General features: G+C 43.4%; 1 protein-coding gene across 1 annotated transcript in view; it reads right to left on the bottom strand.

Annotated features, from left to right (window-relative positions):
• Nucleotides 1-21,843, bottom strand: part of ZFHX3 (zinc finger homeobox 3) — a 175,876-nt gene that overhangs the window by 31,370 nt on the left and 122,663 nt on the right. Inside the window, exon 4 of the mRNA XM_011976709.1 lies at nt 15,245-15,325. Coding sequence (XP_011832099.1) covers nt 15,245-15,325 — 81 coding nt within the window. The remainder of the gene's footprint in view (nt 1-15,244; nt 15,326-21,843) is intronic.

The raw sequence follows: 21,843 nt of genomic DNA, 5'->3' as shown, positions 1-21,843 counted from the left end.
AGGTGAGAATTCTGGTTTCAGAAGCCACTATTCTTTCCCCCTGCATGGAGAGGGAACTTCTTTTTTTTTTTTTTTTTTTTTTTAAACTCAAACTGCTCTGGAATTCTAAAGCTTCTTTTGTGAGCTTGAGCTAAGGACCCATTATGAAGTGTTTTAAAAAATAAAATCACCACTTGCTCACTCATTTCTCTTTCTTCCCAGTAATACAACAGCCCTGCTTTAACATGAAATGCTGCATCCACTGGTGCACAAACTTCAGGTTCATCTCCTTTCTATCTAGGACAATCTTCATCTTTATTAGATCAAATCTGTCTAGAAGTGGACATTAGCCACCTGCAGCTCACTGGCCTCTTCTCTAAAGATAAAGCAATGCCATTCTTATAACAGATTCTATAAACATCCAGTTACAGTCTCATTGTGTTTCCGTGAGTGATGTGGGAATGGCTCGTAAGAGTTAACTATGGCTGACCCATGCCCCTCCCTTAATTGACCTTAGACATTAAAATGTCAATCCCTATCATGCCATGGTACCAAAGTCGTTACAACATTTCTGTAGACGGGCAAACAGTTGTGCAAGTTCTGGTCAGGTGCTGTGGCTCACGCCTGTAATCCTAGCACTTTGGGAGGCTGAGGTGGGCAGATTACTTGAGCCCAAGGAGTTCAAGACCAGCCTGGGCAACATGGTGAAACTCCATCTCTACAAAAATTAGCCAGGTGTGCTGGTGGGTGCCTGTAGTCCTAGCTACTCAGGAGACTGAGGTGGGAGTATCTCCTGAGCCTGGGAGGTTGAGGCTGTGGTGAGCCATGATTGTGCCACTGCACTCCAGCCTGGGTGACAGAATAAGACTGTCTCAAAAAAAAAAAAAAGAAAAAAAAAAGTTTTGCAAGTTTTCCATCAACATGCTAGATGAGAGTTTATCACAGGCCACAGTCAGAAGTTCTCTCAAGTTTCTTCTCTCTGAACAACTTCAAAAGGGCCAGAGTCTCAGAATCAATTTCTACGTCAGTTCTGTCACTAGCATACATCATAGGCATAAGTAAATGAAGTTGATGAATACCAAGAGAGAAAGTACTGTGGTTTCCCACTTTGAAGGCTTTTCTAAACTTAAAGTCCAGAAGACATGTCACAATATACAAAACACTCTTAAAAATCAATTACTGGTCACTTTAAGCCTGCTATGATGTCACATAAGTGAAATGGAAATACATGCACTCCAGAGACAAGACATAGTTCAGACAATTGCTGCCTGGAACGTTTGGTTTATACTGGCAACAAAAAAACAAACAACTTGAAGCGTTAGTAACTGTACTGGTTTGTACAATAATGACAAAATGATTTGGAAACAATCTAGATATCTTACAATAGGGCATGGTGTAAGTAAACAATGGTACAGCCATTCTACTGAGTATTAGAAGACATTAACACTGACTGCTATGAAGCAATATGGAAAAATCATTGAGAATGCAAATCAGAAAAGAAGATAAAATGTGTACTATCTCATGTTACAGCTATGTAAAAAGCAGGTATTAGAAAAAAAGACTAGAATGATCATTGTCTTCAGGTGATGACATCAAGGACCACTTTATAGGTTTTTCACAGTCATTTCATTTTTAATATTATAGTTATCAGTTAAGTTCAACCGTCCATGAAAAAGTTGGTATTGGCTCTATACTGTGCAAAACATCAGATGATATTTTTTACTTTGCTGGTAAAAGCAATTTCTCTCATTTTGGCAGCTATAAAATATGAAAATATGTGTTAAATCTCAGAGAATCTTCCACAGGCAACATGTTGGGCTCCTGGGATTTCAAAGGGGATAAAAATGTGGTAAGGAATCATGCAACTGAATGCACCATAGATGACAAACTCTATAAAGCTAGGAAAATGGGATATTGTGACAACGAAATGCTGGGTCAAACTCCTACTCAAACTTAACCGGATGTGCTCGCTATGGATTCAACGCCACACAGACTTTCTAGGGAGTGAGAAAGCACTTGCTCTGCTTGTTAGTGTGACGGTGGCCCTACCCAATGCGCGCTGATGAGGCACAGGAAAGACTAGCATGTCCCTGTTACGGAGTTCAGAAATTCAAAAGTCGGCTTTCTGGGCCAACAGTCACCACTTCTCCTCATACTGTGATGAGTTGGCCAACTAAAACTCACAAAGACAAATACTGAGAGAGACAAACCTGTTCACGATTGTCTATTTTATCCTCTTGGGCTCCTCTGCATTCTAGGCAAAAGTATTTCATTTCAAAGGGAAGCACAGTTGTCAATACATGGCTCCCTTAGGGGGAAAATCATTTATGCATGGAGACACCAACTTCCAGATATCCTTTGATTTTATCATATTTGTTTTAGAAGTATTTAACCTCTAAAAATAATTACTTCAAAAGTTACCCCTCTACTCAAGCTAGTTAGAGGGAATAGGGAAGAGAGCTGATAAGCATTCATGCAAAGTTTTGTTTGAAATTTGCAAGAAATGGTTTTATTATATCATAAGCATATAGAATAATTAAAATATGGCTAGCAAAACTTCATGTAGAAAGTGACTTACTTTAAGGGACAGTATCACTTAGAAAGCTTATAAAGTGGCCAAAGACGGTAGAAGCACAGCCTTTCAACATTCACAGTCCCTTATAACTTTACCTGATAAAACCATTCTTGCTAGAACAAATTCTCATGTGATCCCAATCTTTGCTAACAAATTCAACATCCGAATCACTGAAATTCTGGCCACGGAAAACTTAAGAGTTGTCCTTGCAATCCCAGTGGACTTAATGCCAACACAGGCTTCATTTCTCATCTAGTAACTCTATACAACTCTGAAGCCAAGTAAGGCGTGGAGCTGCTGCTTCATCAAAGATAAACCTGAAGAAAAATTGCAAGTGAAGTAAATATGGAACCTTAAGGTCCCTCATTTTCAAGATATCCACTTGCCCTCCAAGAAAACCAACATACTGGCAGAATTAGTTTCTGTGTTTCCTGAGCAAAATTCATCTTCTCATCACTCAACACACCAGTGAGCTATTGGCATGGTGGGCATCCTATGATGCAGACCAGTAACCCTCTGGCCAGCGGCCTCCCTCCCTTGGTGAGATCCTGGGCAGGCACTGAGGTGTCCACGTTACTGGGAAGTTTCTTTTGCATCTCTTCATGGTAGAGTGGCTCTTGGAGGTGGTAATCACCAAAGTGCTGATCCTCTTCCTTTCTGGGGTCCCGAGGTGAGCCCACTGAGGGCCTGGGATGCTGCCTGACATTTGAACCTTGTGGAGAATCCAAAGGCAGCCACCACCCCCACCTCTCAACTATCAGACTCTTAGCTAAAAAGTATCACTGACAGCCCCTCCATCTAAACTTCCATCTCCCAAACCAGCAACATAATGGAGGAACCAATTAAATGATTATTAATTCATGCTACTTTCCGTAAGCCAGAGGTTCTCATCGCCTTGCATTCCGTAAACCAGCTTGCCACCTGCCCCAGAAATTTACAGCAATCTTTTCTCTATCTCCGTTGACTAGCGAAAAAATAAATTCACACAACTCCATACTCAATGTCTGAGTTGGGATAACTATTCCAACACACGAGACATATATGTATCATGAGATCTGAAAATGGTCCTTCAGCTCATAATTAAATGGAAGGTGCAATGTGTGTTTCCCATAGCTCCTCTCTCTCAGCTTCTCATACCTCATGCTCCCTCTAGACAGCACAAATGCAATGTTTCCAGAGGGTCATCTGTGCTTCTGGATTTTGTGATCTTCTGACTTTCATTGAAAGTAGAGTTACTCTTGGCATTTGCTTGCAGTTCCTTCCCCAGAGGACAGGCTGGGCTTTCTTATTCAAATCTCCTGTGGAGCTACTGCACTTGATAAGTGGCCAAAGATCTGGCTAAATTTTCTTCCTCCCCCAATAGAGAGAACAACAGTTCCTTTAAAGAATCTGCTTTCCTGCCAGCTTGGTCTTTAAACATGCACGGTCTCATTCTGCCTCCAACCAAGCACTTAGAGATGTTTCAAAGAGGAACAGGGGTAGGGGTAGAGGGGAAGAGGATTTGTGTGAAGCAGATGCATGCACATGTCCACTCAGCAGGGGGCGGTCTTCATGCCACAGCTAAAAAGGAGCTGAGGCTTCTCTCTTCCCTATCCAAAGGAGCCGGATCTGTCTCAACATCCAACCTGGTGAAGTTAAGAACCTTCTATTCAAAACACAGTCTTATTCTCTGGAAATGCAAGCTATCTTGCTCCCATATATCCCTAGAAAACACCTACCCCCAAAAGCAGAATATGCCTACACAGGTATGGCAAGACACAGAGGTTCCATCAACTCCACAGACCTTTTGTTTCTAAAAAGGATTTCAAAGAAAATTTGATTTATACTACACATAGTTATAAGAGTTACTCAGGGAAAGGCTAATTATTTTTCTTCTCCAACTTAAATATGAACAAAATAGGTCAGCACTTTAAAACTCCAGCAGCTCTTAGGTGTTGTTATGATTTTACTTTTTGTTTGGAAATAATTATAGCTTCACAGGAAGTCACAAGAACAGCATAGAAAGAGCCCATGTATACTTCACCCAGGTGTTACTTATTAAGCAGTTTAGATAAAGATTTCCAGGTCTTCAATCACTCTTCATCGTGACCCTGCCTCTCTGGCTCCCTCCCTCTCTCCCCAACCCCCAATGTTGCTTACATCTACCAAAACCTAGGGCCCTATGCCTGTCATACACCTTCCCTGTCCTTTAGGAAAGCTCCATGCCTCCCTAACCCAGCAAGGGCTCAGGACCTCCTGTCTAGTTAAGAAGTAGATCTCAAAACCTCACGCTTGTCACTGAGATCGCAGCCTTGAGGTTCAGCAAATGCCACAATGTGTCAGACTCCCAGGCAGGGTTCATTGAAATACAGATCACAGCCCCTGTTCTAAGGTTCTAATTCAGTAAGTCTGGGTCAGATAATTTGCATTTCCAGTTAAGTTCCCAGGTAATGCTGATGGTGTGGGGACCACACTTTGAGAACAGCGGTCAGAGCCAAGGCTTTGTGTAATAGGTAGGAACCACGCTGCTTTGCAGTCTAACTAGAATTAAATGAGAGGGCCCAGCAAGCATAGGCCAATCTGTCAGTCCACTTTAAATGACTCTGATGACATGATACTCTCATCTAAACTCAGGGATGATAGCCAGGTCCGGTCTCATAGCCTAGATGTTTTAAAATACCCTCAGGCCACCTGTTTACTCTAAAACAAATGCAGACACCTTCAAAACCAGAAATTCAGAAGGAATAAGCTCCACGTGTTCTGTTAGCAGCGTAATCCAGAAAAAGGACAGACTCCCTTGTTTACAGAAATCTCTTTATTTCCACATGTCCTATCCTGGAGAGCCTCTGTGAAAAGGGCGCAAATACCTGTGGGCTCCTTCCACCTTGTAGAAAGAGGAAGCATCTTTTTAGTGCTGGCTTCCCTAGGCCAGGCACCTGCGGGCCTAAGCAGCTGAAGGCCCTCTATGCTTCAGCTCTGGAAGGATGCACAGATCTATGTTAGCCCCCATTTGCACAAGTCAGCAATCTGGGAATGGGGGTTCAGGCACCATTCTGTGGGGCCTCTGCTTTCTCTGCAGGAAGCAGCCTCTCTGGCAGGCTCTGGAAGCCTCAAGGTGGGATGGTGGGCACACAATGACCGGTGGGTGCTGCTGCTTGCTCTGCATATTTGGGGAGAAAAACAGTGCTGAGCCCTAGATCAGAGACATCAATCTGTTGCACTAATTCCTTGCTGAAATATGCATAACGCTGCTTAACCACACTGATCTGAGTTCCCAAAAGGCCATTTCACATTTCAGTTTCAAGACACCTTGCTCCCTCTGTGTCAGGTTTGCAAATGAACCACCAGTCAAAACAGAGCCACCACCTGGTTTAGACCAACATCAGCTGTTGGTCTGTTTAATCAATTATAGGCATTGGACTGCCACCATGAGCCTGGCTCATGCCAGGATTTTGGAGGCCTGCTAAATATTCCTGATTTTGACTTTGACCTGATTCCTGACTTTGAGGTACTGAGTCGACCTGCCTGTCTTTGGCCTCTTGTTGGGTTCCTGCAAAATATGCTGTCTTCTCCTGGCATGGCTTCCTGCAGCTATGGCCATGGTATCTTGTGAGGATGGGTGGCCACAGTCCAGGGACACACTAGGGGGTCTGCACTTATCACGCTTCCCTGTGGCTTTATTACAGGACTGTGAAGACAACCAGAGCGGGAAGGAACTTCAGAGACCTTTGGACCAACAAAGGAAAAAGCCCAGAGGTGCAGGACCTAGATCAAAACCAGTGGCATGCGAATCATTCTGGGATCGGGCCAAAGTTAATTAACAGAGGACCATTCAGTCTCCACCGAGTCAAACAATAATTAGGTTAGTTAGGGTCTCCGAGCCCCAACACAGTCTAGACTCTGAGAGACTGCAATATAGCAATATTCTTCTAGTTTCTTCTCCATTCCAAATCTGTCTTCCTAAAATACTAAATTTTATGAGTGAAAGTGAACTTGTGAACATAAACAGATAAAATATGGGTGTGTGTCCAGAATGGTGACAGATACAGAGAACTGCTGAATGTAACTTATCAGAACCTTACAAACTGGTCTTCCCTCGTGGTCCACCTAGGGTTTGTTTTTCCTAGTCCAGGTTCCACAGGAAAGTGTAAGAACTTGTACTTAGGGAAGAAAGACATTACTCAGGTTCCTGCAAGGGTGGGAAATGGGAATGATTCTCCACTTTCCCCTCCAGATTTAGGCACTACGAAGACTGTCAACATCTTCTCTTGGTATTTTGTACAGTACAGAGAGATAGACACCCTACATTGAGTAATGTTTATATTTAATATCAGTGCTGCTTTCCATCTCCATTGAGTTCCCACATTCAGCTCACTCACAGTACTCCAAAGGCCTAGGATAAGTGACCTGTGTGAAAGTGCAGGGAGGTGGTTCTGGAGCGCCTTCAGGGACTCCCCAGGAACTGATGTTTTTTCACTTGTTTGCCTAAGGCCAAGTTCTCTTCACCCGAAGGCATCAGTCAGCCCCCCTTGCTAGGTAATAAAGCACAGTGCTTTGTAGCGCTGGTCACAGTTGGTTCAGATCCTGACTGTGTAACCTCAAGCATCCTATCTGACTACACTGAACTTTCCGTTTCCTCATCTGTCAGTGGGGTAACACTGACTACACACGGTTTCTGTGCCGCTAGCCAGAGATCAGGCATATGACGCCTACCACAGAGTCTGGCACATGGTGAAAGTGCAAACATTTGTTGCTATGGTTTCTTTTTTGGAAGGATTGGAAAATAATACTGGTGGGGCTATAAAACCATAGAACGAGGGGAGAAACTTGTTTATTTTTGCTTTTTTACGGGCTTTCCAGTGAAGACTGGAAAGCCTGCTAGACAAATTCTAAAAGCTGTGACACTGAAACTTGGTTTTTAGGACAAGCAAAGGCACCCTAAATTTGTCTTTTCTGTATACCAGGATGAGACAATCCTATTAACCCATGGATTTAATGTCTACAAAGCAGAAAGTAGAATAACTTGGACTTGAAGGTACTTATGTCATGCTATTTTACCAATTGATTGTTAATGAAACATCTGAACAGTATTAAGCACTTGCTAGGTGCTAGGGATTACAAAAATCAATGGTTGCCACACAGCTCCTGACCATAAACAGCTGACAACTCTATCTGACAAGAGAAGCACAGAACTTAAGTTCTCCTCCTCCAATCTTCCTGTAAGTAGAGAAAGTAATAATGTTACATGTTCTTTGGCTTTATAATGTAGGAAATGTATCTGACTCAGAAGGCAAATTGGGGTTTGAGTGCAACTCTGACACCCAAAAGTTCCCAATCTATGAGCTTTACTTAGTTCTCAAGGCTGCAAAACGAAGGTAACATTGGACCCAAGAAGAATATGAGAACCTAATGAACGTGCTCTAATATCCCCCACGGAAAGGCACAATGGTAATTTTTTTTAACAATCATGATTATAATAACAGAGGCACTTTCTCATTGGCACAAAAATTAAAGCCAGAACAAAGCAGGCAAGATTAACATGGCCACTCTGTAAGAATAATATGCAAATCTATAAGGTATTTTCTATAGTGATGAACAATGATTTGCTCCTTAATCTACATTTTCACTGCCCTTTATCTATACCTTGATGATAGTTCTCATTATACTGTGTCATAATTATGTGATTACATATGACAACACTTCTAGAAAGTGAGTTCTTTTTTTTTTTTTTTGCATGTCCTGTACCTGCCTTAGATATATCTGTGCAAGAAAATATTTGTTCAACTGATGTAGTCCCTATCTCTCTTATGACTTACAATATAAATTCTCAAAGTCAAGACCTTTGAATTAACTGGAATTCGGGCAAGTCCAGATATACACCACAGCCTGTATCTATTTTGGCTTCCCAACATAAAAATAGTTCATGGTTTGTTTTCAATTGTGAGACAGAATTCCGCCTGCAGTGACTTTAAGCAGCCAAGTATACTGGAAGTGGCCTGGAAAAAAAAGAGTGGGGAGTGAGAGAAGGGGAGACAAGCTGACTCTGAAAAAGCTGACACAGTCACACAATTCCCATCTATGTGTGAAAACATAAAACCAAAAACGGTTTCCATTGGCAGGACCGTGAACCACAAAGGGGCCACGCACAATGGGCTCCCAGCATTCCCTCACATGCACCCTACTGCAAAGACAAATTTACTTTTGGGTGAGGTGGAGAAATGAAACCAAGCACTGGAAAGATACAGAGTTAGGCCAAAATGATTTCTGTAGAGGTGTGGTGGTGGTGAATGGCCTGGTTTCTAGTCAGCAACAGGGTTGGGATACAGGTGGCCACTCAAAGGCATCCATGTGAGTCTCCAAGGACTCCTCTGTTGATGTCCTCATCACACTGGCTCTGATACCACAGTGAGTCTGACCCAAGAACACACAACTAGGTAAGGGCATATGGTGCTCTGACACCCCATCAAGAAAAGTAGGCTTGGTGCTGCCTGACCTCCATCAAGAAAGGCTTGAACCTTTTATCCAGGGTATATTAACTAGCCACAGACAAGGAAAATCTTCGAACGTTATCAGCATTCCAACTTTAGTAATTAATATGCTCCAAGATTCTATACTACTCTACAACTCTCCCTCCCCCAGTCATATTTTATGGAGCTCCAGATTGTTAAGAACCCATCTGGTCCAACCTGCCACTTGACAGATTTGGAAACTGAGGTCCAGAGACTTGAGGTCACAAAGGTAATCTTAGTGGCAGAATTAGGCCTTGAACCCAGGGCTTCTGACTCCTGTGAGTCCTGTGTTTTTCCTAACACATGTTTCCTCTCAGCGCATACCTTCTTTTGTCTTTAGAGACTCAATTTGGAAAAAAAAAAAAAAAAAGTATTTTTGCAGCCTCTTTCCATTCTTTGTCACAGATTATATTTCAGGCACTAAGTTCCCCATACAAAGGCATCTCTATTTATACAAAGCTGTAAACAACAGGGAAAATAGGGGGAGGGCTGGTAATAGATTTGCACCAAGATGTGCCCGACCTGCTTTTTTTCAACCTTAGTAATTAGAAAGGCAGCAGGTCTGAAGGAATTATTCATATGCGGCAGGAGCCATACACTATACATTTATGTTAAACATGTCAAATCCGATTGAAATCATGCCTGCCAGCACCATATTCCATAAACATTCTTTTCCCTAACAGTTACCCAGACCTCGCCAGCCCATTAATACTTCCTTTAATAGCAGTCTTCCATAGATTCAAATCACGGATGCTCCACTACACTAATTGCTGTGTTGGGTGAGCATCATAGATTTAAAAAAATTAATAAAGTAAAATTCCTTCAGGCCAATCCTTTAGAAAAATGAAAACACTCAAACTACCATTCTAACTCAAAAATTTACAAAAATATAAACATGAATGTCAGCGATTTCTGAAGCACTGCTGTGGTGTCATTTCAAGTTGAGCTATTTCCCTGCTTCCCTTCCAACCCCCATTTTTTAAAAGCACCAATACCCTCTGGCCATCTTGTCCCAAATTACCTTAACTAGACTCAGCTTGGTGCTCTGTGGCTGGAAACCATGACGACTACAGGAATTAAATAACCATCTTGCTATGATTCTTTGCCAAGAGTTCAATTTTTCCCCTAATTATTGGTGATAAAGCATCACATTAATTGTGTATCGCTTAACTTATTGCAATTAATGATTAATTGGATAATCACTGCATTAATCATTGCTCAGTTGATGACATGGGGGGGCTCTTAATTCGAGAATACACACATTCAAATCTATTCCAGTAAAAGAGAACAAGGGTCATTTTCATGTTTCAAAAGAGAAAACCACAAAGTTGGACAGTGGCAATGGCTGTGCATTAGGGAAGAGAACAAAGAACTTTCCTACACCCTTCATTGGCCCACAGGAGCACATCACACTTTCCTTGACAAGATGTGCCCCAAGGGCCTGTACATGTGCTACCACTCACCATCTTGGAACTCTCAGGTGGTTGGGACTAGTGGATATCCCTTGTCCGTGTTTCACAGAGGATGTACCTGAGCCGAAAGAGGCCAAGTGCCTCAACCAAGGTCATATGCTGGCTGGTGGGCTTCCTGACTCCAAATCTAGAGTCTTTCCACATCACCATCCTGCTTTCAGACTGAGCACAACACCAACTCCTTACAAGATATATATCCATGGTTGATAATCCAGTTCATTTTGAACATCCTGGACGTTGTCGTGTTACTATAATCACTGTACAATGTCAGGAGACTTCTGGCTCTCAGACATAGATGAAAACTAGATCAAATGATCAAAGTGAAAATGATCCTTCTCTGAGAGATGGTATATTGGTAAGAGCTTGGGCTCTGTCCTAAATTAGAATAAGTGGAAAAGCCAGTGTGTAAATCTGCACCTGTCTGTATACCTTTTGGCAACTTGCTAGAGTTTCTAACCTTCCTTTTTTTCACATCATGGCACACACAAAATGATGGCAAACTGGGATAAACAGATGAAGCAGGACCTGTGTACCTGTGAGCAATTCACGGCATGCCTGCTGGGAAGGACAGGTGTGAAGCTCTAGAATGGTGCCTGGCACAGGGTTAGAGCTTTATGAAGCCTTTATAATTACCAGACAGTTGCTATACCTATGATGCATTCTTTCAGGGTTAGTTTTGTTCCTTTTGGGTATCCATAAGCTGCATGTGTGGCTCTTTTAAATTTAAATTGATTAAAATTAAATACAATTTAAAGTTCAGTTCCTCAGTGGTACTAGCCAGACTTTACAGGCTCAATAGCCATATGTGGGAAGTGACTATTGTATTGTTCAGGTCAGATACAGAACATTTCTATCCATATCAAAAGTTCCATTCAACAGCACTGATCTATAGTAATATTGCTCTGACAACTATAGGCGTTCCTAAAATCCCCAGAAGAGTGTTAGATTCCTTGAAGGCAGGCCCTATAATCTCACTGAATTTGTGATCAGTAGAACTCTGCCCAGTGCCTTGCATGGGGTAGGGACCCAGCCATTGATCGTGGAATTGACCCAACCTTGGTTCAGATCACTATCTTGCTTGCTGTGCTGCCACCCAGGGTAAAAGACCTGACATCTGAATAAAAGAATCCCAAAGAGGGACACCCAAAAAGGAAACCAGGAGGCCCACTCCAAATGTAGAAATAAGTAGCTGAAAGTGTTCAGTAAAGATTACCCATTCCTGCACATACCCCAAAACTACAAAATCAATAGCTGAGAAAATGCCAATTATCCAGGCCCATTTGAAATATTATTAATCTGCATCATGAACAGCTGCTAATCAACATAACAAATTGTGAAATCACTATTTATTTACTTGCCAGGAGGAAGCATTCCCCATCACGTAATCAGATAGGAAGAGCTCAATTTAGGGAGAGAATAGAACAAACGTAGATTTTTAAAAAATATATAAAATACTAAGAATCCAGAAGAAAGCTCAGAGGAGGTTGCTGGCACCTATATCGATTCCAAGATCAAACTGGCCCAAGTACCTTAATAAAGCCTGTCATTACACACTCAGATACTATAGACAAAATTATGCTTCAGGTCAAAAGAGGATCATCTCCAGGAGTAGGGAAAGAATTTTCCCTTCTCTCTTTACTACTGTGCAGCTGGCAAGGTGCACCTCTGAGTTATTCATTCAATCACTCATTCATCCATTTTCTGTGTGTCTTTTGGAAGTAAAGATTAAGTAGGTCTGTTGCTTGAATGAATGCATGAGAAACGGGAACCTTATTAAGGACATTCATTTTTTATGGTGCTTATTTTACGTCTTTTAGTAGTCTCCTGACTGCCTAGCATGTCCACTAGTGCTGTGAAGACACACTCCCACTGAATCAGAAACACTCTGAATAAGATTTAATTGAACTGCTCTCAACAAAGCCTGCCCTAAACTGGTTGGAAGGATTAGAGAAGCACATATTGAGTGGCTATCATAGGGCAGCACATACAGTAGGGGCTTTGCAAATGGTGGCTCCTGTTTATTATTTCTGTAGTGCCTTAGCACACAAAATGCAGAAAACATATGCACCAAACATCATTCGCACGATCCCACTAAATCCTTGTATGTTGCGCCTCCCTCAGCTCAAAATTCCGAGGAGCCACATGCTGCCTTGCAACAGAGGACCCAAAGAGAAACTGCTACCAGTTTTCCTCATCTTATATATCACTAAACCATTAAACAAACAACTTACATAGAGCTTACAACATGCCACGCACTGTTCTGAGCTTCCCGTAGTCAAATAATCCTCACAGCAATCCTAAAGAAATAGGTACCATTTTTAATCCTCATCTCATCTGAGGAAACTGAGGCACAGAAAGGTCAAGGTACCTTGAGTGGGGTCACACAGCTAATGAGTGGCAGAGTCAGGATTAGAAATCAAGTACCCAAATCGTGAAAACAAAGGACAGATGACCCAGAAGGTCACCCAGTCGTCAAACTGTGTTTGTGAAATCCTTTTCCCCAGCTCACTTGGTGATCTGTTTAACTGCTATCTGAGCCATTTGTTTCGCTCTCATTCAACGTTGAGGCAAAACCAGGATCATGGTCAAGGCAAAGCCTCACAGGAGGATACGTCCCCCATTACATTTAGGGCCTTCCTCTGAGCACAGATGGTCATCCTCTATTCCTCGGTCCTACCTTACACATCCTCCTAGGGTGTTTGGCCGTAACCCTCAATGTTTTCTGGAGTTCAGGCTTCTGGACACCACACAGGCCAATCTGAAGGGGAACGCTAAGCACAGTGGGCAGCAGAGTCCACCTGGTGTGCCGTCCATTCATTCGGCTGCAGTATGGCCCTGTCTCTGTCTCCCAGGAAACACTGAACAGCAGTGCATCGCCCGCCCTGCGTATCCCTCCCAATATTTGGGAACTATTGTACTACCTCTCTAATTTCTCTTTTCTAGGCTGAATGACCCATTTCTTCAGCTTCTGCTCAAAGGCAATATTTCTCAGCCCTTCAGTCATTTTCATTGCTCTCTTCTGGCCTCTCTCCAAGATTCTGCATCTTGTTTAAATAGTGAAGGCCAACATTGAATATGATTTAAGAACAGTCATGCCTGGAAAAGTAACAAAGGCCCAATGAATATGGGCTCTAGAAAGTAAATATTTTCTCAAAAACAAAAGTATTGTAATATTAATCATGGTAGTAAGAATTAGGTTGATCAAATAAAATCATTTTTGGTGCCTGTCACATCATTTCCTCTTATTTTCTAAAAGACTTAACTGTCCCCTAAGTCTTCTCTGAAGTGACTTTGCTCCTCCTCAGAAACCCTAAGCTTTTTTAGTCTCTGCTCTTCTTCCCTTCAATATAGAAATCTTATCATCTTGAGAAATGGCCGTCCTCCTTCTCTCAACACCAGTTTTTCCAGAAATAACACTTTCTGTCTTGGCTTCTTCAATGTCTTCTGCTTTGGGTAAGATGTCCCCCTTCCTGGCTGCACTGCTTGTCTCCCCTTTGGGTGGTTTTCAGCATGTGAGTGCTCACCCTGGGGGAGGGGGAGGACAGGAAGAATATCCAGGGCAAGCACCACCTGTGCAGGGCCCTGCCCAGGCCCCCAAATGCAGGACAAAGATCACCCTTCACTGCTGACTCCCTTAGATTTTTTTTTTTTTTTTTGATCACCCAGGCTGGAGTGCTATGGCATGATCTTAGCTCACTGTAGCCTTGACCTCCCTGGCTCAAGCACTCCTCCCACCTCAGGCCCCCAAGCAGCTGGTACTACAAGCGTGCAACACAATGTCTGGCTAATTTTTTGTAGACACAGTGTCTCACCATGTTGCGCAGGCTGGTCTCGAACTTCTGAGCTTAAGCAATCTGCCGACCTCAGCCTCCCAAAGGGCTGAGATTACAGGCGTGAGCCATTATGCTCAGCTGAGAATCCTTCCCCCCCCTCCCCGCTCCGCTGAGATAAAGTCTCACTCTGTCACCCAGGGTGGAGTGGCAGTGGCTGGCATGATCAGGGCTCGCTGCAGCCTCAACCTCCAGTTGAGGGTTCAAGTGGTTCTCCCACCTCAGCCCCCCGAGTAACTGGGACTACAGGTATGTGCCACCACACCCAGCAATTTTTTTTTTTTTTTTGAATTTTAGTAGAGACAGGGACTCACTATGTTGCCCAGGCAGGTCTTGAATTCCTGGCCTCAAGTGATCCTACCACCTCAGCCTCCCAAAGTATTGAGATTCCAGGCATGAGCCCCTGTGCCTGACCCTTAGAGAATCTTGAGGCTAAGAATCAGGGGTGACCCTGATCAAGTTCCACATGACAAATCCCTCCACTGGCCTTGGGAGCAGGTGGGACCAGCAACTGGACCTTCAATAGAGGAAGAATGACATCAAGGGCATTTTGGTGAAGAGCCACCAAAAAGAGGTGACCAAAAACTGAGATGCTCTTGCACAGAGCTTGGCACTTACCTGGATACTCAATAAACAAGTTGGTTTTGGTGCCACTTAAAAAGCTTAACCATTAAAACATATAGTATAATATAGTATAATAAAGGAGAATAAAGGTGACTGCTCAAAAAAGCAAAATGAAATCCCCCTCCCACATGACCAAAGCCAACAGAGTTTTTCTGGGCAGACTAAGGATGTGTCTGCTCCCTGACTTGTTAGCTCCATTCTTCCAGGGAAGGAAAGATTAGAAGGTTCGAGGGCAGCCACGCACACTACCTGCCCACTTGCCCTGGTCTTTCTCGCCTCCACCCTCTTGCTCCTTAGCAAGCTCCTCTGGATCAGCAGCTGTTTCATTGGGTCCTTCAACATCTTCAATGGCTTCTTCTGAAACAGAAGAAAAACATGTCAAGGGTTAAAAATAAAAAGAAGATGAAGGACTTTTGGCCCCTATTGCAAAGAACTGCCAACCACAAAACAGACACCAATGACTCGTCCCCCTTCTCTTTCCAGAGGCCCCTGAGAGGCTGACTGTGCTAAGGATATATCAAGGTCTGGGTAAGCAGTGGGGACTTTCCTTCTGGGTAAACAGCTGGTATGAGGTTGTGACTTGCCCCAGACATGTGGCCATTAGGTATTTCCAGATAGATTCTGAATGCTTCACTTGACTAGTTCTAACTAAAAAACCAATCCTGGCTGAAGCAGCAGCTCCACCTGAATCCCTGAAGTTGCATGCAAGTGTTTTACACTTGAAAATGCAACACGTGGCCACCTGTTCACTTCATGCCTAGCTCCATTCCCAGAGCCTCCCAATGCCAGTCTAGGCATTGGCCTAGACCACCCCCCAGTCACTGACCCCTCACAGGGCTCACAGTGCCTATGCATGTGCCAGAAGGTGTGGGAGTTGTTGGAAGTCATTCAGGTTGTGAAGAGTCATAGAGTATCAGTGATATGAGTTCATCAGTTTGAAGAGTTCCAAAAACCAAATGGCATCTTGTGAGCATGCCAGGAGGCAGTGGTGGGAAGTGAGATTTGTAGAGTAAAGGATAAAAATTTGTAACAGAGTCACACACTTTCTTTTTGAAGCAATTCCATCCTTCACTCACTACGGGTTTAAAACTAATGCAGGAAATGTCTCTCCAGTTCAGTACACAGTGCTACAGTGAAGGCAGAATGATGGCTGCCAACGCTAGGTCGCTTATGAAGTGAAATGTCATTTGGCCAAGTGGGGAAGAAGAGAGTAAGATACTCTAGATACTGAGGGAAAGAAGGGGAGACACTTCTCTCTTGCTTTCCTGGCCCTCTGAGTCACATTATCCAGAGCATGCATTCAGTAAGAATGGGCTAAGGGAATGAATAAAGTAGACAAACCAAGGTGAAATAATTTTAATAAAGATGAAATTATTAGGAGGCTATGAAGAGGACATTTTCTCAGGTGCGCAGGCATGAGGGCAAGGATGCCCACATCTGTCAGTAGACCAGACCCCAGCAAGGAAGTACTGGGTCTGGCTTAAGAACACTGGATCAGGCCTCTGTTGAGCACCGCCAGAGGTCTCTCCAACCCCAATTCTACTTTTCAGTATTTTAAAGTATCATGCCTTCTGACCCTCTAGAAAACAGCCTCTACCCTGACACTACTTTTCAGTTTTTCAAAGTGTCATGCCTTCTGACTGTCTAGAAAACAGCCTCTAAATGTATCTCACGAAGAAAGTAGGAGTACAAAGTAAATTGGTCTTAAAGAGTTTCAAAAACACTGAGGAAGAAGGTGTCTATTTAGAATCAGATTGTCTTGACTCAAGAGATGACAAAGGTCCAAGGTCTGGAAAACTGAACTAGTGTCACAAACGTTCTTTCTTCCTTACCACCAAGAGGGAGCTTATGAGGCAGTCACTGGGAACACAGGTGAAATACGGTACTGCTTATTTTCATCTCCAACTCATATTCCACATATAATTTCTATGTCTCCTTCTTTGTCTCACTGCACAATAAAGTCAACATCAAGTTTCCCTAGCCTACCCTTAGTTCAAACAGAGAAAAATTAGGCAACCACAGCTTGAAGTCAATCAGTTACAGAGCCCCACATTTCGACACCATACATCATTTAGCAGAGAAAACATGTATAGGTGTCAGTAGAGTAATAACAAATTACACAGCATGACACAGGAACTATCTTCATTATGTCCAAGTGGGATGTTCCGAGCACATTTTTAGGCTTTCAATAAAATTGTTCAACACTATAATAAAATTCATCTTTGAATGGTGATACCAGCATTCGGTCAATGAATATTATTACATTAGGTCTACCCAGATGAGCTAGGTCCCTTAAAGGATCCTTATTTGTCCTAATACATGCTGTGACACAAAATATCTGTAGTGTTGATACATTTATGCCTAGTGTTCCATTACTGGAACACTAAGCTTGTGGGAGTTATTTATATCCTACTGCTGAAGGTCATCGCCAGGGTCTGATTTTTCACACAAAAAAATTTTTCAATCTCTGGCATAAATGGGTTAACCAAATTTGATTAGGCAAAGAGATGGCTCAGTGGCCTCTCATCTCTAGTGCATACATATGACCACCTCAGATGGGGAGAGTCTGACACCTACAAACTACAGAACACCCTGAGATGGTGATGAGCAGTGTCTGAAGGTGCTGCTCAGCAGACATGGGAAGGGATGTACCCACTGGGGGACCATCTCCAAGCCAGCACATTATACAGCCTGCAGCTATCACAGCAGAGCATTAAAAACTCACGGTCACCCGACACTGACCCCAATTCTTTGAGCCTTACCAAACAAATTGTTGAGAAGCTAGAGACTGTAATGTATAAGCAGATCACTGATGCATCAAGCATGGAAACTGCATGTTGCTTTGTGAATATTCCTGGAGCTCTCATTCTGTGAGCCCACTTGGGCCTTTGCTTTCTTCCCTCCCTGCCCTACTGCAAGCAGAAAATGAAGGCAGCTGAGTTCCGATGAGAGGATCAACGAAAGAGGTTATTTCAAGAACTTATTTTGCTTATCTCTCTTTTTTTTAAAAGATTTACAAATCAGGTCCTCTTCTTGAGTTCCTAGGTTTAATATTATCATTTGTGATTCATTCACTAAAAGACTGCTCTATGCGTGGTGGAAGAAGAAATGATTAGGAAAATCCTGGATAAGCCAGCTCCCTTTCAAGGGGATCATCAGTGTAGTGTCCTCAGCCCCCCACCCCCACCTAAAAACCAGGTCCCATTCAGCCCAGCCAGCTCATCTCTGCAGTTCCAGCTGTGACCTACAGGTGTCGCCCTCCGCATGGCGAGGCCCGGAAGGGCTGCTGGCTGCAGGAGGCAGACGAGTCTGGGACACCTAACCTGAGCATGCGGAAATAATATATGTCTTCAAGTGAACTGTCTGGTCCTGTAGATATAAAATAGGACGTTCATAAGCAGTTACACCATCTGTCTTTATACCATCATCATCAACAGCAAGAGGAAAAATAGCTCTTTAAAATGGATGAAAGCCCAGGCTGACAGTAACCGGAAAACTGTGAGCTCTGAATACCAATAAAGGTAGAGAAATGATTAAAAAACAGAGACGCAAACTGAAAATTCCTCTGGACAGCTCAGGCCCACGATGCTTTGCAGGCAGGGTGTGTTTTATTGGTTCCGAAAGCATAAAGCAAGCTGCTTACCAAGAGCCAGGCCTGGGGAAGGGCTTGGTCTCCCCGCCCTGGAAACACGTGGGAACCAGGGGCAAAATGGCATCCCACTTTGAAACAGAAGTCTGCGTCCACACGCTAAGCTCCTAGGGCTGTTATCTAGGAGCCCTTGTTCTCTTTAGGAATGTAGATTTGATACACACATGCTGGAGAATGGAGGGGAGGTTTTTTGTTTCTTGCTCTTTTTCCCCACGGATCACGGATTGCATTCCCCCCTCTTCTGCGAAGTCAGTGGCAACTGGCTGGGTCATTATTACAGAGGCTGCAGACTTTTTTCCCCTATAATATCAGCTACTGACAGATGATGGGAACAAGTGAAGACTTGATGGACTGATGATCAGTTTTATCTGGAAAATCCTGTCTTTCCTATAGAAAAAGAGACCAAGACACATAACAGCCACTGTGCCATTTTTAAGGCTGAAACAAACAAATCAAAACCATCTTCTCCTTCAAGCATTTAACGGTATTTCTGATCCCAACCAGAGCACACTAGGAATGCTTTCCCAAGGGCATGGCCAGGATCTGGGAGAGGAGGTCATCCCCACTCCCCTAGTCCCACCCTGGTTCTGGGCAGGAGGTAGCAGGCCCAATGCCTCCCAGACAGCTCTGTGTTTTAGAAGACACCAGAGAAGGTGCCTTTAAAACCCCTGTGGAAGCCCACAGTAGTCTCAAACTGGAGCACCCCCTCCTGTATGTGTTTTCATATTAAAGAGTTAGGGAAATAAAAGCAAATATTGGAAAACTGCAACGTCTTCCTAGGGTCCCTTCTGCCTTTCATTTCCATCTTCAACGGTGACTGAAGGCCTTTAAAAATCTCTTTTCTGGCTGGGTATGGTGGCTCATGCCTGTAATCCCAGAACTTTGGGAGGCCGAGGTGGGCGGATTGCTTGAACTCAGGAGTTTGAGACCAACCTGGACAAGAGTGAGACCCCCATCTCTACAAAAAATGTAAAAATTAGCTGGGTGTGATGGCACACCCTTGTAGTCATAGCTAACTCAGGAAGCTGAGGTGGGAGGATTACTTGAGCCTGAGCAGTTGAGGCTGCTGTGAGCCATGACTGCATCACTGTACTCTAGCCTAGGCAACAGGCAACAGTGTGAGACCCTGTCTGAAAAACAAAACAAAACTCTTTCCATCACCACCTCCTTTTTACAACTACTTCTCCCAAATAGCAGTTACTTACTAGTGCTTGGCCAAATCCATTCCATCCTGCTCATCAGTCAGGCCACCTGGTTAAGTGCAGAGCCCTCAAGTGCAAGAACTCCAGCAGATAAATACCTTCTAAAGGGGAAAAAGCTTCCTAGGATAGCTTCAGTTTTCAAGGGGATGATACCCCAGTCCCAGAAAATTTCCCTTCAATCAAAATGGTTTTGCTGACCACAAATGCAAATTGATCTCTTAATATACCTTATACTTAGCATCTTGGTAAAGGTGACTGCACAACTCCCCCATCGGTGGTGAAATCTGCTTCCAAAGGAGGCAAGCGTGCCAACTGGCAGCCCTATGGGAATTTGCACCAATCTTATGAACAACCTGGAAACTGGTTCGTGAAAGCAGCACCAGGCAGAAGCCAAAAATAGAGGTGGCATCACCACAAAGTCAGCATTCAACCCCGCAACCTCACTGAACACACTCCCTGAATGCATCACCCAAGAATATGTTCCAGTTGTTAAAAAAAAAAAAAAAAAAAAAAAAGGTACTATTTTCCCAAATAATGGGGCCGAGTGACAAGTCCATGGGGGGTATTCTACGAATCACTTACAAGCTTGAAGGAAGGGGAGTCAATCAATGATTAAGTCTAGTCCCTCTGTTCCTAACTCTTAACAGGATAATGCAGATTAATTCAAACCTTCCCCAAACCTGACAAAGCCCCCATAGTGCCTTGGTGTGATAGAAATTTAGAAATTCTCCTAAGAATCAGGGTATCTGTACCCGAGGCTCTCACATGATCATGTTACTTAAATAATACACCAATCTGTGATCCCCGAAGAATGAAATTGTTCTTTCCTTTTTCTTTGGAGGGAGCGATGTTTGCGGGTGGGGGTGAAATAAAGTGTGTTTGCCTGTCGGCAGGCTCAAGAGCTGAGAAACATTAGCTGTCATGAACCACAATCAAATCAGGTTTGAAATATTTAGCAGTGGCTTGGAAAATGCGGCGGTGCAGCTCTGACAGGCGAGATGTGCACAGACACCCACTTTCCATTATAATGGAAATATCAGGCCTGTTCTGAATATGTGTAACCCAGAAAAATGTATTGATTTTTCATTCGGCATTAAAAAAATGAAATAGCCTGCAGCTGTCAAAAGCCTTTTGTTAAAAGCTCATCTTTCCTGGAATGAGGTTTACCAGAAACAAGTTTTAATTGTATATAGGACCTCTTCTTTGAAAAACAAAATAACCAATCTGCTTACTTTGAAGATAGAGTTAAAGCTTTTCCTTTCTCCATTTTCAACCTAATTAACCCAAGGACGACCACTGAAGCAGGCGGGAAAGGCGGGGTACACCCTGACCATCAGGAGTGACATGGAGGGTGGCAGCTACAAGTGGCGTTTGCTGGTGTCTCTGTAGTGGGTGGAAGGAAGGACTCGGGGATGTGTCTCGCTCTCTTGTTCCTCTAACTCCTGTGTAGGTGCGGCATCCTGAGACTCATTGTATACCCTGGCCAATCACTTTTCTTTAAGCCTTGGCTGACACAACTGGAAAACGAGGGCAGAACACTCTAGCGTGTCCAATCCTCTTGGCATTTTGTTATCAATGGGAAACCTCTACTGGCTGCAAATATTCTACAGAATATGCATGCTTTATTTTGCAAATGCAGGTCAAATCAAATCCCACAATATAAAAGATGACTACTAAGGCCTAGACCACTTATTTCAAATAAAATCCAGTGTGTTATAATTCTGCTACAATAGAAACTTATAACAGAATACAATCTGTAATGCTGATAGACGGGCAATTGTGTTGCTCCCAGCTTGTTACTTCTACTGCCGTTTTCTCTCTCCAAGCCAGAAAGGAAGAGGCTAGTGGTGGTAATCTTTGTGACTACACCGATGGAGGTGTTGTGACTACACCGATGGAGGTGGGCCACTCCCTATGCCATTCTCCCTCTGTGACTTTTGGGCAAGTGGAATCTCATTGAATAGTGACCAGAAGTCCTGCCAGTGACTCTCCATGTGCCCCAGCTTATATCCTACCTGTACCGT

The sequence above is a fragment of the Mandrillus leucophaeus genome, unplaced genomic scaffold (genome assembly GCF_000951045.1).
Source record: "Mandrillus leucophaeus isolate KB7577 unplaced genomic scaffold, Mleu.le_1.0 Scaffold17, whole genome shotgun sequence".
NCBI classification, from domain to species: Eukaryota; Metazoa; Chordata; class Mammalia; order Primates; family Cercopithecidae; genus Mandrillus; species Mandrillus leucophaeus.
This window is presented reverse-complemented; position numbering and strand designations above follow the sequence as displayed.